At 31.3% G+C, this 20,169-nt stretch overlaps 1 protein-coding gene across 14 annotated transcripts in view; it reads right to left on the minus strand.

The window, feature by feature from the left end:
- Positions 1–20,169, minus strand: part of Adgrl2 (adhesion G protein-coupled receptor L2) — a 183,910-nt gene that overhangs the window by 9,507 nt on the left and 154,234 nt on the right. For all 14 annotated transcript variants that reach the window (XM_076863656.1, XM_076863660.1, XM_076863658.1 and 11 more), the window contains 8 exons: positions 17,006–17,131; positions 16,207–16,412; positions 14,957–15,130; positions 13,522–13,731; positions 12,348–12,568; positions 10,954–11,020; positions 3,311–3,402; positions 1,303–1,471 (listed from right to left, as the gene is read on the minus strand). In XM_076863656.1, coding sequence (XP_076719771.1) covers positions 1,303–1,471; positions 3,311–3,402; positions 10,954–11,020; positions 12,348–12,568; positions 13,522–13,731; positions 14,957–15,130; positions 16,207–16,412; positions 17,006–17,131 — 1,265 coding nt within the window. The remainder of the gene's footprint in view (positions 1–1,302; positions 1,472–3,310; positions 3,403–10,953; positions 11,021–12,347; positions 12,569–13,521; positions 13,732–14,956; positions 15,131–16,206; positions 16,413–17,005; positions 17,132–20,169) is intronic.

The raw sequence follows: 20,169 nt of genomic DNA on the forward strand, positions 1-20,169 counted from the left end.
ATCAAAACAAGTGCATCAGGATGCTTTTAAAATGCAGTTGTTAAGGAAAAAAGCATGTCAAAATCTCCTTGTTCAATTAGCACACATAACTATATGAAGAAATAATAACTGTTCCACCCTTTCTCTGTTAAATCAATGCATTATATCAAAACTGTTTGGCACAATAATCCAGAAATGATGAATATGTCATCATAGGCTTGTGCACAGACTGCTCATTTACATAAGAAATAAATAAAAACTAAAGTAGTTAACTAAGGTTATCCCTGTACAATGTTTAGAAAGTTAGAGTTCACTGTTATTAAATAACACATAATACCTCACAAAAATTTTCCACACATTTAATGGCTATTAACTGTTCCAAAATGCTGTATAACCAAGACAATGGCAATCAAAATGGTATTTTATCCAAATAATACCCTCCAGTGTTGGTTTTGCCTAATGCCTATATTGCTGTGAATGTACATTATCTGTCAGTATTGCACATTCCACTGTCATTATCTCAAAATTATAGCTTATTCAAAACTGATGGAAGTAACAACACTATCATCTTGTCAGGACTGAAAACATAATAGTTTTCACTTTCACAATTCTATTTCTCTGTTCAATTTAGTGACCAACTAGTAATAACAGAATAAAAAGACTACATTAGATATGCAGACAGAAAGGATGATACCTTGTGAAAGGCACAGAAATTTCAAACTCCAATGGCAGCTAAGAGATTCTCTTAGGCTTATGTCTTGCTACAGATTGAAGTTTTTCCTTTTAACTTTAATTTTTGAATCCTTTTTGCTGAATTCACTTAACATGAAGTCAGAACAAAATACTAGGTAGGACATGAGGTCTAAATTATTGGTTTTTAAATCTTTCAGAATTACTCAAAAGGAACATTAGCATTAATTTTTTATATGCCTGGTGTGTTTAAAATTGACATGATGTATTCTTACACTCAATTTCATTTAGGACTAGTGCATTCCTGTTAGTGAGCATGAAATAAATTTAACTTTTTTTTTTTTTTTTTTTAAATCTTGTATACTCTGTGAGTAAAATATTCTACAGACCCTACTAGCAAAGAAGAAATCTTAACATAAATAATCTGGTTTACAACCTTCCCAAAAGATGACTGGTATTGTTCAACTTTATAATGTGAACCTAAATTTCCAGATAGGTATTAAAATTAACTTATAATAAAAAAAAAATATGATGCTATTTAGCAATACGCCCACTGTAACTTCTCTATTACACCTATTATTTTCAAGTCACAGAATGGGCAAGCTGAGGCCCTAGGTGTTTCCATTCACTTACTTTCTTCTGGAGAGCACAGTGAAAGATGAAAATGAACACTCCCTGGAAAGCATTAAAGATGGTGAAGAGATACGCCATCACAACAGTCTCCTCATTAATAAAAAGCAACCCAAATGACCAGGTGAGGCCAAGAAGACACAGCAGAGCAAAAGCACCAAGCACCCAAGACCTGAAAAAACAAATTGAATTTTTTAACAGGTTCAATGAGGGAAAAAAATATTACACTTATTTATTAACATTTTAGTAGTAGCAGTTGACTTTCTCTATGTTCACATTCAAACTCAACAGCATTTGTCTTTATCCTTTCATTGATTAAAAAAGAACAACAGCATTTAGTACTGCAGCCTCCGGTGAAAACCGCAACAGCAGGCATGACCTTTTCTTACTCCAGAATACACAGGTATCAAACTACTTTAAAATACAGATTGTAAAATAACCCCCAGGACTTTATTGCTGTTTATGTGCATTTTGGTTAAAGAAATTAAGGAGTTCTTAATTAGTTTGCTAACACATTTTTATTTCTGTGGTCTACTCATATGACACTGAATAATGTGACACATACAGAAAGGTTAAATGGCAGATAATCACGTAGTACCTAAACTTCAAAGTCTATGAGCTAGTCTTAGGTGAACCTAAGGTTTTATAACTAAAGCATGAAGAAGCCTAGCTGAAATGAGGTAAAAACATGAGGACAACTTCAAAATAATAATAAAAAAAATAATAATAATTTTGGAGAGATTTCATCATGAATAGCTTAAGGAGAAAAGAACTGTAGAAAATAGGGCGGAATGAGAAGGAATTAAAGTCAGTGCATTCCATGTCTAACTAATGATCTTACTTGATAAATGGCTTATTATCTTCATAGCTAGAAAGCATTATAAGCAGAAAAGAGAAACAAAATTATTAGACAGAATTAAAATAGAAAGTAATAAGAAAGCATTTATATATTATATAAATTAGTCAAAATTAAGAAAGTCAAAATGCAGAGGCAAGCAATTAAAAAATAAAGGCATATTATAGTTTAAAAATACTATAGCAAATTAGATATTCCAAAATAATTATAAAAATTAAGGGCAATTCATGATATTGACGGATTTGTAAAAAATATAAATCATGCCATAAATTTGTTAATGTAGGGTTCTACCTTACCCAGGTAAGTCCGTATTATAGTAGCCATCACAAACACGGTAATTACTGGTGTAGATGAGAAGACAGAAAGAGGAAAAGGAAGAAAAGAGAGAGATGCTAAAGATTAGCTCTCTCTCTTACCATGCAACATGCAATGAAGCTGGCACTAACCTATCTAAAACATCTTTTTTTTTTTTTAATTTACCCTTACAATAGATCTGCCATTTTTTTACTCTAAAAGTATTTTCACAATCCCATTATAACTTGAATACCTCAAGTTCTAAATTAACACTCATATTTTTAAAATAACTCTGAAAATACCTCCATAAGATGATTTAATGAATCAACAGCTATCAATTTTTCGTTAATTAGATAGCATTTTTCCATTGATAGAATATTGCAATAACACTAGTGAGATAAAGTAAACATTTGTTTAATTAGCATAAAAACAACAGATCATCTTCACGTTAACAATAGTAATAGAGTAAATTCTCTTAGGAAAACAGGATTAGGAGGAGAAACTGCTTAGAATCCTTAAATCAAAAAGTCATTTAACAAAACAAACTTAATAAAATCCTATCAGCCATGCAAACAAGAACATCATTTTGAATTGCATTTTCGATTTAAATGAAATTGCTATAGTGATATGAAATTTCCACAAAGCTACTGAAACAATTTCTTCATTCTAAATCAAGACAGAATTATCTAACTTTTGACCCATGTCTGTAACATAGTTAACAGCGAGACTCAACCTTGATCAGTAAAACTTCATTCTGAATAATTTCTACAGTTGACAGAAGGCAAAAATACCTGTGTTCCCTGTGGAGAATATCTTTTACTTAGCTTGTCAAGTGCTAAAATTAAAATACAAAATACTTACTTAATGTTTTCCAACCTGCTAGAATCTGGTTTCAAAGTGTTTGAATGCTTCACCATTTTGCACAATGTGATCACCAGGAAGATGATATTTAACTGTTATAACAAATAAAGAAAGAATTGGATCACTATAAAGAAAGTAAAAACATTTTTTTTCCAAATATAGTTAACGAATTAATGCATCAATAGTATGTGGATATGGGAGAGAATTTAGGTATGTGATGATCAACTTCGGTCTATGTAAAACATGCTCCATATGATCAATTCTTCAATAGATCATTTGACATGAAATTGCAACCTTAATGAGTCAATATCATGTGGTAATGATTAAATAAATTACCAAACCTAAATTAGTCTCTTTAGCTACATATACTCCAGAGCCTAAAACTCATGGAATAAATACTGAAGTGAATTTCTTAGAAGGACCATTTACATCAGCTTCAGGAAGAATCCCTGGGTTGGAATCATAAGACTTGGATAAGAGTCTAGCTCTTGATTTTGATTGATTAAAGGAGATTAATAACATCTGCACAACCTACTTTCTAAGGTCACTGTGAGGAGAAAGTGAAATAAAATATGAAAACTCTTCTAGATGAGGGAAAATTTAAAAAATACATATATAGTCCTATTTAACCATTACTTAGTCATTATTTAACCATGAGTCCTTTTTCTCCTGTATCTTTTTGTCACATGCAAATTGGTAAATTCTGACAAAAAGCTGTTTCAGTTCTAAACATTCTGCTGTGCTGTGAATCTAGATGCAAACAAAATCAACCTGGGGAAGATGGAATCTAACATAGAAGGTCTGGAATGCCCAGAGGTCAACAAGAGTGAACTCAGTAAAGAGGTTGTGTTTTGACTGGGGAGAAACAAAGGCTGGTAATTTGTACTTGCTTCTACCGGCGGCACCTGGCAGAACTATGGAAAGGTGGCAGTTCCACGTTTATGTTCTAAAAATAGAACTAAACTATAGTGTTCCTGGATTTTTTGACATTTGTTTTGGATTATTATTTTAAAAGAGACTAAAACATTATATGATTTAGTAACAGCTCAAATAGTATATTTATAAAGACCCACTGTAGGTGGAGATGAATTCAATTCCTTGGGAACAGATAATCAACACAACTTTGTTACAGTAATATGATCCTTTTTATCGAATCACAATGACACATGATCAAATGATAACATTATTTTATTCATCCATCACTACTTCTAATTTTTATAATTAGGAAAGTTTATGTAGGACAATAAATTAAACTTTCTAAGTCCTTCCTATGAAAGATAAGTTTGGGAACAGAGCAAAAGCTTTAATCCAAGCTCTTTATCATTTTGTCTACTATGCCTAATTCTTTACGGGATAAAATGAGGTTAATGGGCATAACTTATACATGTTGGCAGACAGTGTCCTACCCTTCCATGTTAATTACTGGAGGACAAAAGCAGCTTTTTGTTTTAAAGTATTTAAAGATTAATTTCTTAACATAAGTAAAATTGTAGAAACATTTTATTTTTGCTTTATTTGCTAAAGATTATTACAGCAAGTCACAAAATATATGCTTGAATTTTAAGGGATGTTACAATATAATACATTTCATTCAACAAATATTTATTGTCCTGACTGCTCTACATAAGATATGCTGATTGTATTGTGAATACAAGACAGTTTCTGCCTTTGAGAAATTAATTTGAGAGAACCATTTGATAATACAGTAAATATTGATTAGGTTTTAAAAGCATTATGGTAAAGTGTATCTCTAATTAAAAAAATAAACAAAATAAACATATTATTATTCCTATAGCTTATACAACAGCAGCCTTAACTAGTAAAATTGAAGAATGGTTAAAAGGAAGAACTGCATAAATATCTTAAAAACAAACCAAAACCCATGTAAACAAACTGATACCCACCCTTGGCTAATCTGCTTCACAGATTCAGTTAAAATCCTTCACTCTGTTTCCACTTCTTTTTGAATGTCTTAATACAAACATTTCTTTTATTGCAAATTTCTAGATATAGGGTTCCCCCCTTTATTAATTCCCCCAAATATATAAGGCCACAATTTGTTATTCATTACTTTCTAAGCATATTAATTATTTCCTCTCCTCATCTTAGGACAAAATAGAAAGCAAAAAAGGCTATTTATTATCTACCACAATGTTTACAATTATACATAGAGTAATGAATGTAAATGTGAGGAAATGTGGACTGTGTAAAGTATGCTGTAAAAATAAAATGAGTAGAAAAGTCCAGGGATGAACTTATCAGAACAATATTTTTTTCAGTGAACAAAATCAGGTGAAAAAAAAAAAAAAACAGTCTAAGAATAAAAACATTTTTCAATAAAACTGAAATAAGAAATTAAAATCTACCTACAGGGAAATATAATTAAAGCTTATATATGATAAAGACATTTTTTTTCCTAGTTAAGAATGAAAACTAGCCCAGTTGAATATGTCACACACACACACACACACACAAAAAAAAAAAAAAAAAAAAAATTCTCATTTAATCCTTAAAGCATACACTGTTGGCTACTTCTCTCCTCTTTCATTCCCTTCACTCAACTGAGGTTTTAAACAAAATATGTTTTATTTCTATTTAATATATCAACAAGTTCAGAAAATATATAAAATCTCAGGGGGGGTAAAGCCAGCTATAGTCTTACTGCCAGAGGTAGCAGACAGTCTTGTATGCCCAATTTACAAATTATTGAGATGTGTCTTCCCAAAGATTACTTAGCTATTATAATGTCAGTGTTGAGATTCAATATACTGTGGTCTGGCTCCACAGCCCACAGTATTTCCAAATAAAATTAACCAATTTGTTCTGGGTAGGAAAGTTAAGAGTCTTTGAACAACAGATATACTGATTCTATTAAAAACCACAACAAAACCAAGATTCTGCTTCTTCAAGGCAGAAGCCAATGTAAAAGTGAACAAGCAATGATAAATGAGGTTAAAATAAATAATCAATTAATATATACAATAATGCCTCAAAGAAACCCTGAATTGCATAACAGGGGTACTCTTGGAATGACTTCCAATTGATGGACTGACCAGAGTTGACTAACAATCCATTTCCTCTGGAAACTTCGAGCGTTCCACAACCAGAATGCTCACCCTTCTCCCTACTAGTCAACCTGAATGCTTAACTGTCCATTGTGTCTTCTCTAAAGCTTGTTATGTTAGTTACATTCTCCTGTAACTAAATACTACACAAATTCAGAAAACCCAAGTGTGAATATAAAACTAAAGTTTTAAAAAGCTGTTCTCACACAGCTAGCATTGATTTCATTAAGAAGACTTAAAAGGAGTTTCTTTAAAGACAACTAAAAATACTGGGAAAATAATCCCAAAACCCTCGAAGGATTTTTGTACTCAAATGATTTTCCAAATGTTCATAAATTTTCCAATGTAAAGAAACTAAAAATAACCATTACGGTCAATGCATAGGTTGTCAAGAAATTTAGTTAAACCCTGCACAAATTTAGCCTATGAAATAGAAAGCATAAAAATAACAAATCAATGACATTTAATAAGACAACATTTCATCATTTCAAAACAAAGAAAGTATGAAAAAAAGCATTAAAGTCATACTATAAAATAAGATGGCAAAAAAAAAAAATCCTAAAATGAGTGTTTCCCCAATTCATTAAAAAAAAACCCAAAAAACTAAAATTTCACTGACATGTATTATTTACTAGTTTATTAGAAAAATGGAATACTTATAACATATAGATATTAAACAATTTTATATGGTACTGCCAACAGCATATGGCAGTGAAATATTTCCTGGAAATAAGTAGGAAAAATACTGAAGCAAAAATACATCTTTTTAAAGTGTGGTTTTACAGTTCTCTTATTTTTTCAATGCTTAAAAAATTATAATGTTAAATTTTCATTTCACAGAATAAATATTATTGTTATGATCTTTTTCAGGAGGTAAGAATTATGATTTTTGTGGGATATATTTCAATAGATTCTCACCACCCTTTCTTTCTTGTTCTCTTAAAATACAACAATGGGGAAAAAAAGAGATAAAAAAGCAAATAGAAACATCTTTGATAAATTCTATAATCTATAATATTCACTTTCAGACAAAACACCTGATTTTAAACTTCAGTCTGCAAACCCGAGTTCCTAGTTTCTTTGCATTTTCTTCATGATATAATTCTTCATGGATCTTTCCAGGTGGGCATTCATTTCCTTCTTCGCTCCCTGCTCGCTTATTTATTTATTTATTTATCTATTTATCTATCTATCTATTTATTTATTTATTGTTAAAATAAGTGATTTTTTTCTCCTTCTTATTTTATTTTTCCTCAATATTTTTTCCTGTCTTCGGTATACATTTAAAAATTAATCACACAAAGAGAGTTTCCCCTATTTGTCACTGGAAAGCAGATGAAGGGAGAGAACAGACTTCATTCAATTGCTGCTCCTCTCACCTGCACCCCAAGGAGGTCAGTTTTCGCCTCTGTCTTTTGTAATTTTTTTTTCTCCTCCCAAACATAAACACCACTCAGTTTAAACATAACATTTTAAGATAGGTTGAAAGGTTTTATGAGTTAAGTCAGAAAGGAAAAAGTTGGAGCTATCAACTTTTTACACACACAAAAATTTGTCTAACCTGGTAAGTACATGTAGTTACTCAATTATTCACATAGAAGTCACCCTTAAGTATAGGTTATTAGGATTATGTTAGATATGTATGTCAACCCATAAGCCTAAATATGCTCATGATTAATTTTAGAGATGAAGCAATTTGTTCAGTCAAATATTAATCAAATATTAACTCTGGTCTATGCCTGTATGTGTGCGGGTATAAATAGATTGGTGGGAATGTCTTCATAGAATACTATGTGAAAGGGTGGGAGTAAATCCAGAAGAAAAAAATATTTTCCCCCCTATATAGCTAAAAAGACTAAATCACCAAACTAGGGCATTCTTTCTGATCCACTGACCAATATCATTCTTTCAACACTTCCCAAATAATAATTGCAAAAATAATTATTAAAATAGCCTGCCAGAAAAAGTTTGCTACAAAAAAATCCAATGCTGCTTAATAACATGGCATAGTTAAAAATCACCCATTTGATAAAATAAAAATACAAAGAAGTTTATAAAAAAGAAAAAGGTACCACAGATTATAGGAGAGCACAGTTTGCTTTATGGTCATCAACCTGCTCAATTGAATCACATCCGTCTGAGCTTAGCAGCTTAAAATTCATTCCACAGCTTGCAGTGCTGACATGGATATGATAAGACAGAAGAACAGAAACACCACTCTGAAGTAACCTAGCTGAACTGCACATGTTCTGACCCTTTTTGTCCTCCCTGGAGCTTTTGCTACCTGGCAAATGCAACTCTAAAACTGTACTTGTATCTCTAGATCTTTGCTATTAGCCAAGCAGAAACCTATTTCTCTCTGGGACTAGCAGCCAGAGAGGTGTTCTCTGAAGAAGACTTCTAAATGAGTGTGTGAGCTGAACTCTTACTGAACTGAATTAATTATTAATGATGCAGATGGAGCTGTCCAAATGATAAGAACAGCTCCTGACGTGTCATGATCCAAGCTTTCATTAAACCATTTCAGGCATACTAATGGTTTCCCACTGCTCATTACTTACCAGCACTTTTCTCATAGATATAATAACTCCAGTGCCTGTAGGCAAGACATTCTATAGAGATGCAGAAGTGGGAAGTTTTATCTTCTTTAGCATATTATTTTTCTTCATAGAACATTATTATTAAAAATGTACACTTATTTAATACTAGGAAGTTAAATGGTTTCAATTCAAAAAAGCTGGAAATGCAACACTATATTTTCTATTTTTTGTTATAAGAATAGAACATAAATGAATAGTATACAATATAGTTTATATTATTAAGATGTATGTCTGAATTGAGTTTTAAATGTATTGTCAGAGAATAAATGTAGGTAAGTATATTTTCAACAAGCTTATGCTGTACAATTATATTTTAGTTTAGGTTACATGGTGTTTTGCAAGACTGCTTGGCACTCTTGTACCACACTTAGTTTCACTGTGTGTTGGGAGGATTAGAAGGCAAGGCAACTGAGGAGAAGAATTCCAAGGAGGTGTATACTGTGATTGCTACCTGCTGGTTTCTTTTTGTTGTTGTTGTTTGTTTTTAAGTTCAGGAAAATGTTCTAAAAGCCCTACACACATCTCAGCCTAAAGGATTTGGTAGAGGATAATAATAAGAGTCTAATTAATATGGGGCTGTCTTTTTAAATGGGTAATACAAATAAAATGTGTTTTACCTCTTTTCTTCCTCAAAGCTGTGTATGTGTGAACATTAGCTCCTTTTGCCAAGTATAATGTCTTTTTCTTTTTAATGTTTTAAAGTCGGTACTTACCTTTATAAATATAAAACTTCAGTACAACAGAAGTAAACACATGACATTTTTATAGTGTGAATATCCCTAAAGTGGTCTTTATAGTTTCCAAAGTATAAATGTGTTTGGCCAAGGACTTAGGGGAAAAGAGAAGGCTGTGGTTTTAAAGATCATACCTCTTCATGTCAATTGTCTGTCATTAATTCAAGATAAACTTAGGCTGTATTCACATACACACACTAAGAACAAAAACTGAAGTAGTTATCTGGATTGAATAATTCTGATAAGAAATTAGCTCACCTAAGAACACTAGAGAATATTTTACTGATTTAATTCACATAAACATCCATCTCGTATTTTTATTTTGCTTTGTAAATATAATTGTGTAAATAATTAATTTTAATGAGAATAAAAATGCACATACACTTGAGTGGTTTAAAGTTTCCTTCAACTACTAAAAGTTTTTCCAAACTTTAGGAAACACGAATTAACTATAAAAATATCAAAAGAAGTTCATGTGCCAATTTTTTGAAATAAAGAAACAAAATTCTGAAAATAGCAATAAAAAGATAAAGGTAATTTTAAAGCTTGTGTTTCAACTTGTTTTCTAGTTATTAAATAGATATGGTTAACAATACCAATTCTTAATGCTTTAGTTATATTCTTTTGTTTTTAGTATAATTGAAGTATGACTAAGGATAATGTAAGAAGTTTAAAAACACCTTAATGTCACTAATCTTAACTTGTATCAAATTCATTTAAAAATTAAAAATTCTTAAAAACCAGTTGCATCCCCAGTCCTTGTTTGGTATTTTAAGTCTTAGAAAAGTTTATTTTATTCCTAATGAGTTTAAAATTTGCTTAATAGTCCTCTATTAATCTAAACTTTTAAACTTTAATATGCCTTAAAACAATTTAGGGTATGGACATTCACTTAAACTACTAAATTACTATGTTGACATTAAGGTAATGTTAATTCACTTTTCTAAAACATTCATTTAATTCATAACATGGCTTATAAGTAAGTATTTCTTTTAGATTTTTTGACACAATTAATTAGAAATGGGAAATAGTATTTTTCAGTAGAGGTGATTTTCAGAAAGTTAATTAGCAAGTATATAAACACGATAATAATGTAATATTTAAAATATAATAAATAATATTATCCTGTAACATAGAATGTCTATATAATTTTTGAATACATAAATTAACCATAAACTAAGTTATTTTTGAATAATATTTCTAAAGTAGCAGCTAAAACGAAAGGGAAAACAGAGTCTTCTTACCAGAATAATGAAGGTGACAGGTCCAATGAAACTCCAAATAAAATAGTTGTCAACACGAAGCCAGCAACTGTTTTGAAAACAAAAGAATATGTACCAAGTAGCCTCACTGGATATTTAACATCACAAGAAAAATAAATTTTTAAAACTTAACAAACACAAAATGATCTCTAAATTTGCTTTTGAAAATTCACTATGGACAAGAACAATTCTAATAAGATTCTGAGTTGGTGTGAATTTAACAAAGGACAGCAATTTACTTCAACCTGCCATTTTCCATTTCAAGTTATTTACCTGATAAAAGCATACAAAATTATGCTTATACAGGGAAAAAAATAAATCCTACCCACCCCTAAATCCTTAAGGACTCTTAATCTTATTAAGAAAGATTTGAAATCTCAAATTCCAAATGGCCTCATCATTTTAAAGTGCTATATGTAATCATCAAAATTTGCCTTTCAGATCTATCTGAAATAAAGTGTTTAACCCTATGAAACAGACAAGGAAAAAAATGTTCAGATGTTATGTTTGTTATGAAACAGAACAGCATAAATATGCCTTCATTAGGAATGGACGAATACTGGGAAAAAAATCAAAGCACAGAACTTGCAGAGAATTACAGTAAATGATGCATTAACTTATTAAGACATGTTTTACTTAGTGGTTCATTTTTCATATAACCTTGAATCCCTGCTGAATTTCCTTTATTTGTTTTCATCATTTTTACAGTCAAAAAGCTTTCTCTACTCCAAAAGAGTCTTCATATAACTAATTTTATCAAAGGAAAAAAAAATAAACAGAATTGGAAGGCACATTCATGCCCCTAGCAAATAAAATCCTTAGAAACATGGCCATGTCTACCTTCTGTCACTTTCTGTAAATAACTATATTTTTATAAATGAAAGACAGAGACTTATTTTAATCCTTTTCTAACTGCCTCATAAAATATTATCAAAGTTAAACATATGGGATGGAATGTGCTGCTAGTGTCACCATTCAGAACAAGAGTGAGCTACAGGGTCGGCTGCACAAAGAGAGCTAATGAAGCATTAGCTTAAAACTGAGTAGTTAAACCTGTCAGATGCGTTAAGTTCAGAAGAATTTTTACTTAATATCTTATAAGGCCAAAAAGTTATTTACTCTTTCAATTTGTTTCAGGTCAATCTTTTGTGTTAAAAAGAAAGTCCATAATGTAGAATCTGCCTCACTAGAGTACAAATCCTCTGAACCTAGAAAATTACAAAAGACTTGATTGTAATTTGTGCACGGCATGCCCATTCTCTTACCAATAAAGCTTTCAGATGCTATTTTAGTCTGTCAGGGACCCTCACTGACAGCTAACAGGCTTTAAAAAATTATTCACTTGAAAAACACTCAGGTCGCTTGCAATTACTTACGCTTTTACTGTTCCATAGCTCTTATAGTCAATAGCGGCTGAAACTCCAACCACTGTGGCAGGAAACAAGTAACCAGCAACATAGTAATATTTCTTCCTTGAATATTCACTTTCGAAAACTTCAACTAACATTAAATAGAGCTGCACACCTTCTAGGCACATCCAAGCAAAAGCTGCCAAAAAGAAAAAGTGTAGAAGTCCTGCAAATATTGGGCATGCAATCTGTAAGGAAAGAAAGAAAAAAAAAAAAAAAAAAAACACACACACACACACACACAGAAGAGAAAACTCATGAATACAAATAGCTTGCTAAAACAATAAAATACACACAAATCTTGTTTTTTATAAACACATCATTACTTAAAATTACTGTTCTCTCAAAAAAATTAGATATCACTTTTCATAACTGGAAACAAAAGTTAAAAAACACTGCCAAACACGAAGAATATAACTTGTATAGAATAACAGCAAGTGTGCTAGATTTCATCGGGGTAAGACATTACTGTTTTGGGTCAAACTGAATATCAAATAGAAAACAAATCTTAATGTCTTCTTAAATTATCCATTATAAAATCTAACTATTCTGCTTGTCTATGATTTGCTTTATAAGTCTTTAGAAATATCTTGCGAAAAATATATTATTTCTATGTTTTATATAACAAAAATTTAAACTGCTTATTCTAGTGATAAATATCCTGGCCTTAATTAAGTAGAATTATCGTCCTATCTTATATGGAGCATTCTTTAAATTCATCCCAACACAGAAGAATATAGGATGATGTATTAACTAATTAAATTCTGTTTCTGACATTGAGACCTCAAGATAACAAATACACTGCTCTAAATATGAAGAGGTTCACTAGTCAGAATGACTATGTAAGCACAATAGGAATTAAAAACTAGTATATTTTCAGTACCCTAGCATTCTTCTATTCAAATTACACATCTTAATAACCCAGAAAACACAATTGTACCTTAATAACAAAATAAATTAATTCATAATATTACTTCATGATTGTGATGTTTTTTAATTAATTACAAATTATACTTCAATATCACCATGTCAGTTTTAACAAATTATAATGTCAACAATTAATAGCAACCTCAAACACAAATTCATACCTATTTAAAGAATTTTCAAAGATCCAAGGTCAATAATCTTAACAGGTGCTTACCGTATATTTTGTCTTATCAATGCCAATTAGAAAAATAAACTCAGCAATGAAAAGGTTGATACAAAGGTTCTTGTGAATAGTATTACGGTCACTCTGTAGACCACGGAAAAAACAGAAGGTGAAGATGCAGATAGCCAGGCATACAAGGGAAACGACAATTCCCACCCAGGTGATGACTGTGAGAAGTAATTCATGAACTCCATCTTTATACTATAAAATAAAAAGACATGAAGAACACTAGTATTCCTACAGTACATTAACAAGAAGTAAAACAGCTTGTTGAATATTGAACTCTGAAGAATAATATCCATGTGAACTAAAACAGGGCTCATTACTAAAAAGAGATTATTATCTCATTGACTATAATACTGATGAAGAATGACTTATGAAAGAGGAAGATATTCCCTAGAAAATAACTCAAAAGCACAAATATTTTAAAATAATGATCGGAATAATTACCTGCAAAAACACAGAAAACATTTTCATGATAAAAATACAGAATGCTTAATTATGATTAAAAATAATCAACATTGTAAAGATTTTCTAGGATAACACACATAAGCCAAGTTTTAATTTCATTTTCTCTTTGGGTTTCTACATGCTTTCATACTGAGAGCTGAGTAAACAATAAACCTGAGTTTTAATTCTATAATTCAGAAGGTATTTTTTATCTTCTCACTAACATTCTCCTCATAAGAAGAAATACCAAGATGTATTCCTGATGTCATTCAGGCTTTTCAAAATATGAAACTTTACATAGTGTGTGGTCAAAGTCTTAAAAGGAGATTCCAACATTTGAAATGGGAAGGGCATGATAAATTTTAGTCTTTTGTTTGTTGTGTGACCCATTGATTGGTATTCAGTTTTTAAACCCTTAGTTCCAACAATTACATGAAGTGACAATGGAGAGCATAATTTTAAGAAGAAACGATAACAGCCAGGCTCGGTGGCACACGCCTATAATCCTAGCAGCTCAGAAGACTGAGGCAGGATGATCATGAGTTCAAAGCCAGCCTTAGCAACAGCCAGGCACTAAGCAACTCAGTTATAGATATACAAAATACAAAACAGGACTGGGGTGTACAATCAGAGATATGAAAATGTGTTCTATATGTGCAATCAGAATTGTAAATGCATTCTGTTGTCATATATAACAAATTAAAATTAAAAATTAAAAAAATGATATAAAAAAAATAGGACCGAGGATGTGGTTCAGTGGTAGAGTGGCCCTGAGTTCAATCCCTTGTACCAAAAAAAAGAAACAATAATAGAGTGATACTACTTTTAAAATATATGGATAGTGTAGAAACTATTAGAAATTCATGTGTACTTTGCTTTTAGTTACGATAAGCACTTAAGATACAGGACTACAATACAAGCTGTTTTGGATCTCTGAGGTTTTATCCTGATACTAATTAGAAGTGCAAATACTTACTGCAATTTTCCTGTGGGCCATGAGAATGGCAAAATTGGTTAGGTGGCTACATGCACACGTTGTACGAGTTTTATTAGTGTCAACCAGCTTGCAGCCCTGGGTAGACCAATATCCCATCATAGTTCTCTCTGAGTAGTTCCAGAAGGAGCAGTTTGCATTGAAATAATTGTCAGGCTGGGAAATAAAATGACAAGACAAAATTAGGATTTTACACTCTAAGATGGCAATGGCAATTGTTTAATATGTGTAAAAGGTAATTTAGATTAAACTTTGCATGTTTCGGACTATAAAGTTTTTCATCAGCAAAATTGTGGACTATGTTATACAAGGCAGACATCTAGCTTAAAAGGGGCTTTATAGTCCGAAACACTCTAAAGTGTACTCTAAATTACCAAAGACCCATTTTACACAATTATAATTTCCATCTTATGATTTTACAAACTGATGGTACATTAGAACCATTCCCCCCACCCCTTTCTGTCAAAATTAGAGCCATGAATTTTTTTCTGAGAAAATTCTGTAAGGTACAAATGTCTAAAAATCCACTTTCAATTTGAGGCCCATTTTTAGTTAGTTCTAAGTGATACACTAGCAACCATTTGAATCACACAGAACATCAAGGCTCTTAAGAGTAAATCAACTGAAGCAGATATGACATGAGGACCATGACTGCACAATTTTATTTTTGTCAATTCTGTAAATCTACTTGGTTATCTGTAGGCACTCATTCCCTCTACTTGGAACATAGAGTAGGTATTTAAGTATCAACTTGAGGTACAGCACAGGAATCACATCTCAGTCTTCTACTTTTGAAACACAATAGTTAATAACAGCCCTGCCAAATATGATCAATAAAACCAATTTAACAACAACAACAACAACAATGATTTGCCACTCTACAAAAGCAGAGTCCTAAGAGTTAACACACAGCTATCCTGCTGCTAAGGTAAGAGTTAATTTTCATTTGAAAACAAATTAGAGTCATTTACATTTTCCTGTTGATTACTGAATTAGCTTTCATTAAGAATACACTTAAGTTCTAATAATCACTGAACCAGGCTCATTTAATTTTATGTTCACAGACTTAAATAAACTTGTGTCTCTGACCTAGTCCAACATTTGAAATTCAAATGGAAAGGTCCTATGTCTAGTCTCCCTCTCCCTCTCTGCATCCCCAGCATGTCAGCTTTACTTCCCTTCCTCTCTAGTTTTATAACCTTCCACTGCTTCATTAGCATACATTAACTTACATCAATGTGTGGTAGGGTAAAAAGCACAGGATCAGTCAGGTACACGCGGCTGGACTCCTTATTGATTGAAACTGAAATGACGTGAGAATTCACTGCGATGGTGCTATTACGACCAATAAAGTCCGCACCCAGTTTTATGGTTGCATTCTCTGTACTAAGGAACTGTCCCAGACTCCGGTAAATGATGAACACCAACTTTGCAAGCCCTAGGAAGGTAGAAACCATCATATGACTTTCAGGAAATATGCTTATGCATAAAATAAGACAATAAAATGAGAATACATTGGAAAAAATCCTTACAGAATCTTTATTTAAGAATACATAGGGGGGATAGTAGAGGATAGGAAAGGTAGCAGAATACAACAGTTACTAATAGGGCATTATGTAAAAATGTGGATGTGTAACCGATGTGATTCTGCAATCTGTATTTGGGGTAAAAATGGGAGTTCATAATCCACTTGAATCTAATGTATGAAATATGTCAAGAGATTTGTAATATTTTGAACAACCAATAAAAAAAAAGAATACATGTATGGGGCATTATTTTAAACATACTTTAAAAATTTTTAAGACACTTTTGTTACAGTCAGGGTCAAATAATATTTTATTTTTTTATTTCTCTTTTTTAATTTGTTCTTTTTTAGGAATATATGACAGTAGAGTGCATTTTGACAAATTATACATACATAGAGTAAAACATTCTAATTAGGATCTCATTCCTGCAGTTGTACATGATGTAGAGATCAATATTTAACCGAACAACAAAAAAAACAAATTTAAAGAAAACAGTTTGTCTTACCATTCCTGCTGTTTTGTTTGACAGTATTTGCAGAGAGTTGGATTGAGCTGCCTGCTCCCTTGATGCCCAGAGGAAACTTAAAGTCCTGGACCTGGCCTTCTGTACTGAGGACTGCAACCTCCAGAACTGGATGAGGCCAAGGACAAAAGAGAGGAAAAAATGGAGAATTCTTTAGTTTAAATTAAAAGAGGCAAATGGTAATTGCACAGAAGCTGTTTTCTTCTATAGTAGTTGCAAAACTTGACTATTAGATTTTAAAATCAAAAATACTAAATTACTCCAAGAGATCTTAAAACCTTCTGAAATATTTTGTATAATCATTTTGACATTTTCTTCATATTTTTATGGCTTTTTGTCATGAGTCAATTCCAAACTTTTATCCTATGAGTGTGAACACTGCATAAATTTATAGTAAAAAAAACTTTCAAAATTTTTTTAAATCATGAAGTTAAACAAAATATTTTGAATTGATACTTTTGCATCTCTTTGTTAAATAACTTTTCAATAACTACATTTGGCAGTGGTAGAAGTATAAATTTGTTCGTTCATTTATTTATTTACATAAATGATACATTTTAAGATATAAAATTACAGAGATCAAGATTTCAATAATATATTTTTCTTATTTTTGAAAGTAGCAAGGCCAGGAAAGAAAGTGTTTGTGAGAAAATGACTGTCATTATGTTAAAAATTCCCATTAATTCTCACTAATAACTGTTAATCTTACATACTTCAGGTTGGGCAAAATAGGATCTATAGATTTTATCAATAAAGTTTTTCTTTGAGCACAGTCATGCCTTGTCATTTACACACTGGCTATTTTAGTACCAGCGCCAAGTAGGAATTTGCAACGGGAGGTGGGGGGTGGGGAGACAGAGAAACAAACAAAAAAAACTTCAAACCCTCAAAAGAAGTAGCAAACTGAAAAACACATAAAGAAAACATTGAAGATTGAGAACATTTATCTGATCAACAATGAGGGTGTTAAGCTTTACTTCATTTCAAAAATATAATTAATAGTAACTACCATCAACATAAATATTGGCTGTTTAATGTTATATTAAACATCGCCATGCTTTATATTGATATTTATTTAACTTTTTAAAAGCAACATTTTAAAATAATATTTCAAAACTACAGTCTATATCTTTTCCTCTGACTTTCATCTTCTTTAATAACTATATCATTAGATAACTACGCTTGCCTAGATGCAAACACATACATACACACAAATCTGATGAACTCACTCATTCCCTTTCTTTTCATAAGAATGAGCTCATGTACTTCTATTGAACTACTAAAACTTTTGGATGCTAATTTTTTTGTTGTTGTTAATCTTCCACAAATGTTTCGTAAACATACAGGTTTAGCTGTAAATCTGGAAACACTGATAATCAAAAGATTTTTAAAAGCAATTAAACCGCATGTCAAATCACTACAATACAACTTCATAATGAGAATCATGTAATGCCTAGAATTCTATCAGCTGCAGAAACTGGTTGAGGTACTTATTTTACTGACTCATGTTTGGAAATATTAAACATGTGGTAGGTAGATGATCTCCTTTCCTCATATCAGATTCCACGTGTGTGGGCTGAGAATATAAAGAGAATAAGAATGACAAAAACATATGTCTAGACAGGCCTGGTGGTGCAAGCCTATAATCCCAGCTACTGGGGAAATTGAGTAGCTGAGTAAAGAGGAGCTCTTTGCAACCAGCCTGGGCAACTTAGTGGGCAACTGTCTCAAAAAAAAAAAAGAAAAAAAGAAAAAAAAAATGGAATGTACCTCAATGGTAGAGCACCCGTGGGCTCACTTCCCTCTATAGCAAAAAAACCAAAATCAATCAATTAAATATATACTACCTCCTTTTTATACTGAAAGGGGTTATAATTCTTAGTCATCCTCAAAACAAGACAAATGACAGACTAAAAAAAGATATTCTTTTGATTTTTCATAAAACATTCAACCATTCTACATATACACATGTACAGATTTAGCATGTAAGCCCTGCACTTGGACTGAGGCAGGACTATGACCTGAGCCTAGGAACTTGAAACCAGCCTGGGTAAGTAACATGGAGAGACACTGTCTCAAAACAGAGAAAGAGGAAAGAAGGAGCAGTGCATAGGGATACGTGTACAAAGAGTTAACTTCGTTCAACAAACTACTAAAGTTCAAAAATTTACAACAATTTGTATCAATCAATAATTGCCATTTTGTGGGAAAATGAAATTTTCACAGAAAAATAAAATAAAGACACTTTAAAATACTTTATAGCAATTAGATAAAATCAACTAAATATACACTGGGGGTTAAACAAGATTTTCTGTTTCAGAAAACAGAAAAAGAATGTGTTCCAATTCATTTCAAAAGACCTCTATAATAAATAAATAAAACAACATAAGAAATGGAACAATAGGATAATGACACTGTCAAAAATCTTTTATAAAATAGACATACACTTGATAATATCTCAAACAAATTGTTTAACTCAACACACAGAAATTAATACATTAGAAAATGTACAATTATTATCACCTAGTTAGAAATTAAAGAAAAATTATAAGTAGAAGGAATTCAGTAAATTTTAACACTCATTTAATATAAAAAGTCTTCACAAAATAATAGGACTAAAAGGAAAACATGTTGACCAAGGTTTTGTTGTCAGATAAAGGTTATCGATTCAAAACCTACAGTGAATGCACATTCCTTTTAAAGTCAGAATGATCCCTATCAACAGGATTTATTTAGCATTATACTAGAGACCTTTATCTAAAATGGTAATTCATCAAACACAAAAGACATAAAGACTACAAAAAAGTGGTTATTATTTATAGTAAACATAATTAACTATGTAGTAATCATGACAGAGTACACCAACTATCAAAATAAGAAGAATTTAGCAAGGCTGCAATCAGCAAAATCAATTGTGTTCCACATATCAAGTATCAAACAATTAGAATATGTAATTCAAAAAAGATTCATTATTTGTAACAAAAACAACAAGTATAAGTTTTGAGAAAAAAAACTAATTTTTTAAAAAGGCACAAGATATTAATGAGAAAAATACTTAACTTTATGAAAAGACTAAAACAAAATTATGTAATTGTCTAACTTGAGCAAACTCAGCAGATCAATCTGTTATTTCTTTGGAAAACAAT

The sequence above is a fragment of the Callospermophilus lateralis genome, chromosome 7 (assembly GCF_048772815.1).
Source record: "Callospermophilus lateralis isolate mCalLat2 chromosome 7, mCalLat2.hap1, whole genome shotgun sequence".
Taxonomy (NCBI): domain Eukaryota; kingdom Metazoa; phylum Chordata; class Mammalia; order Rodentia; family Sciuridae; genus Callospermophilus; species Callospermophilus lateralis.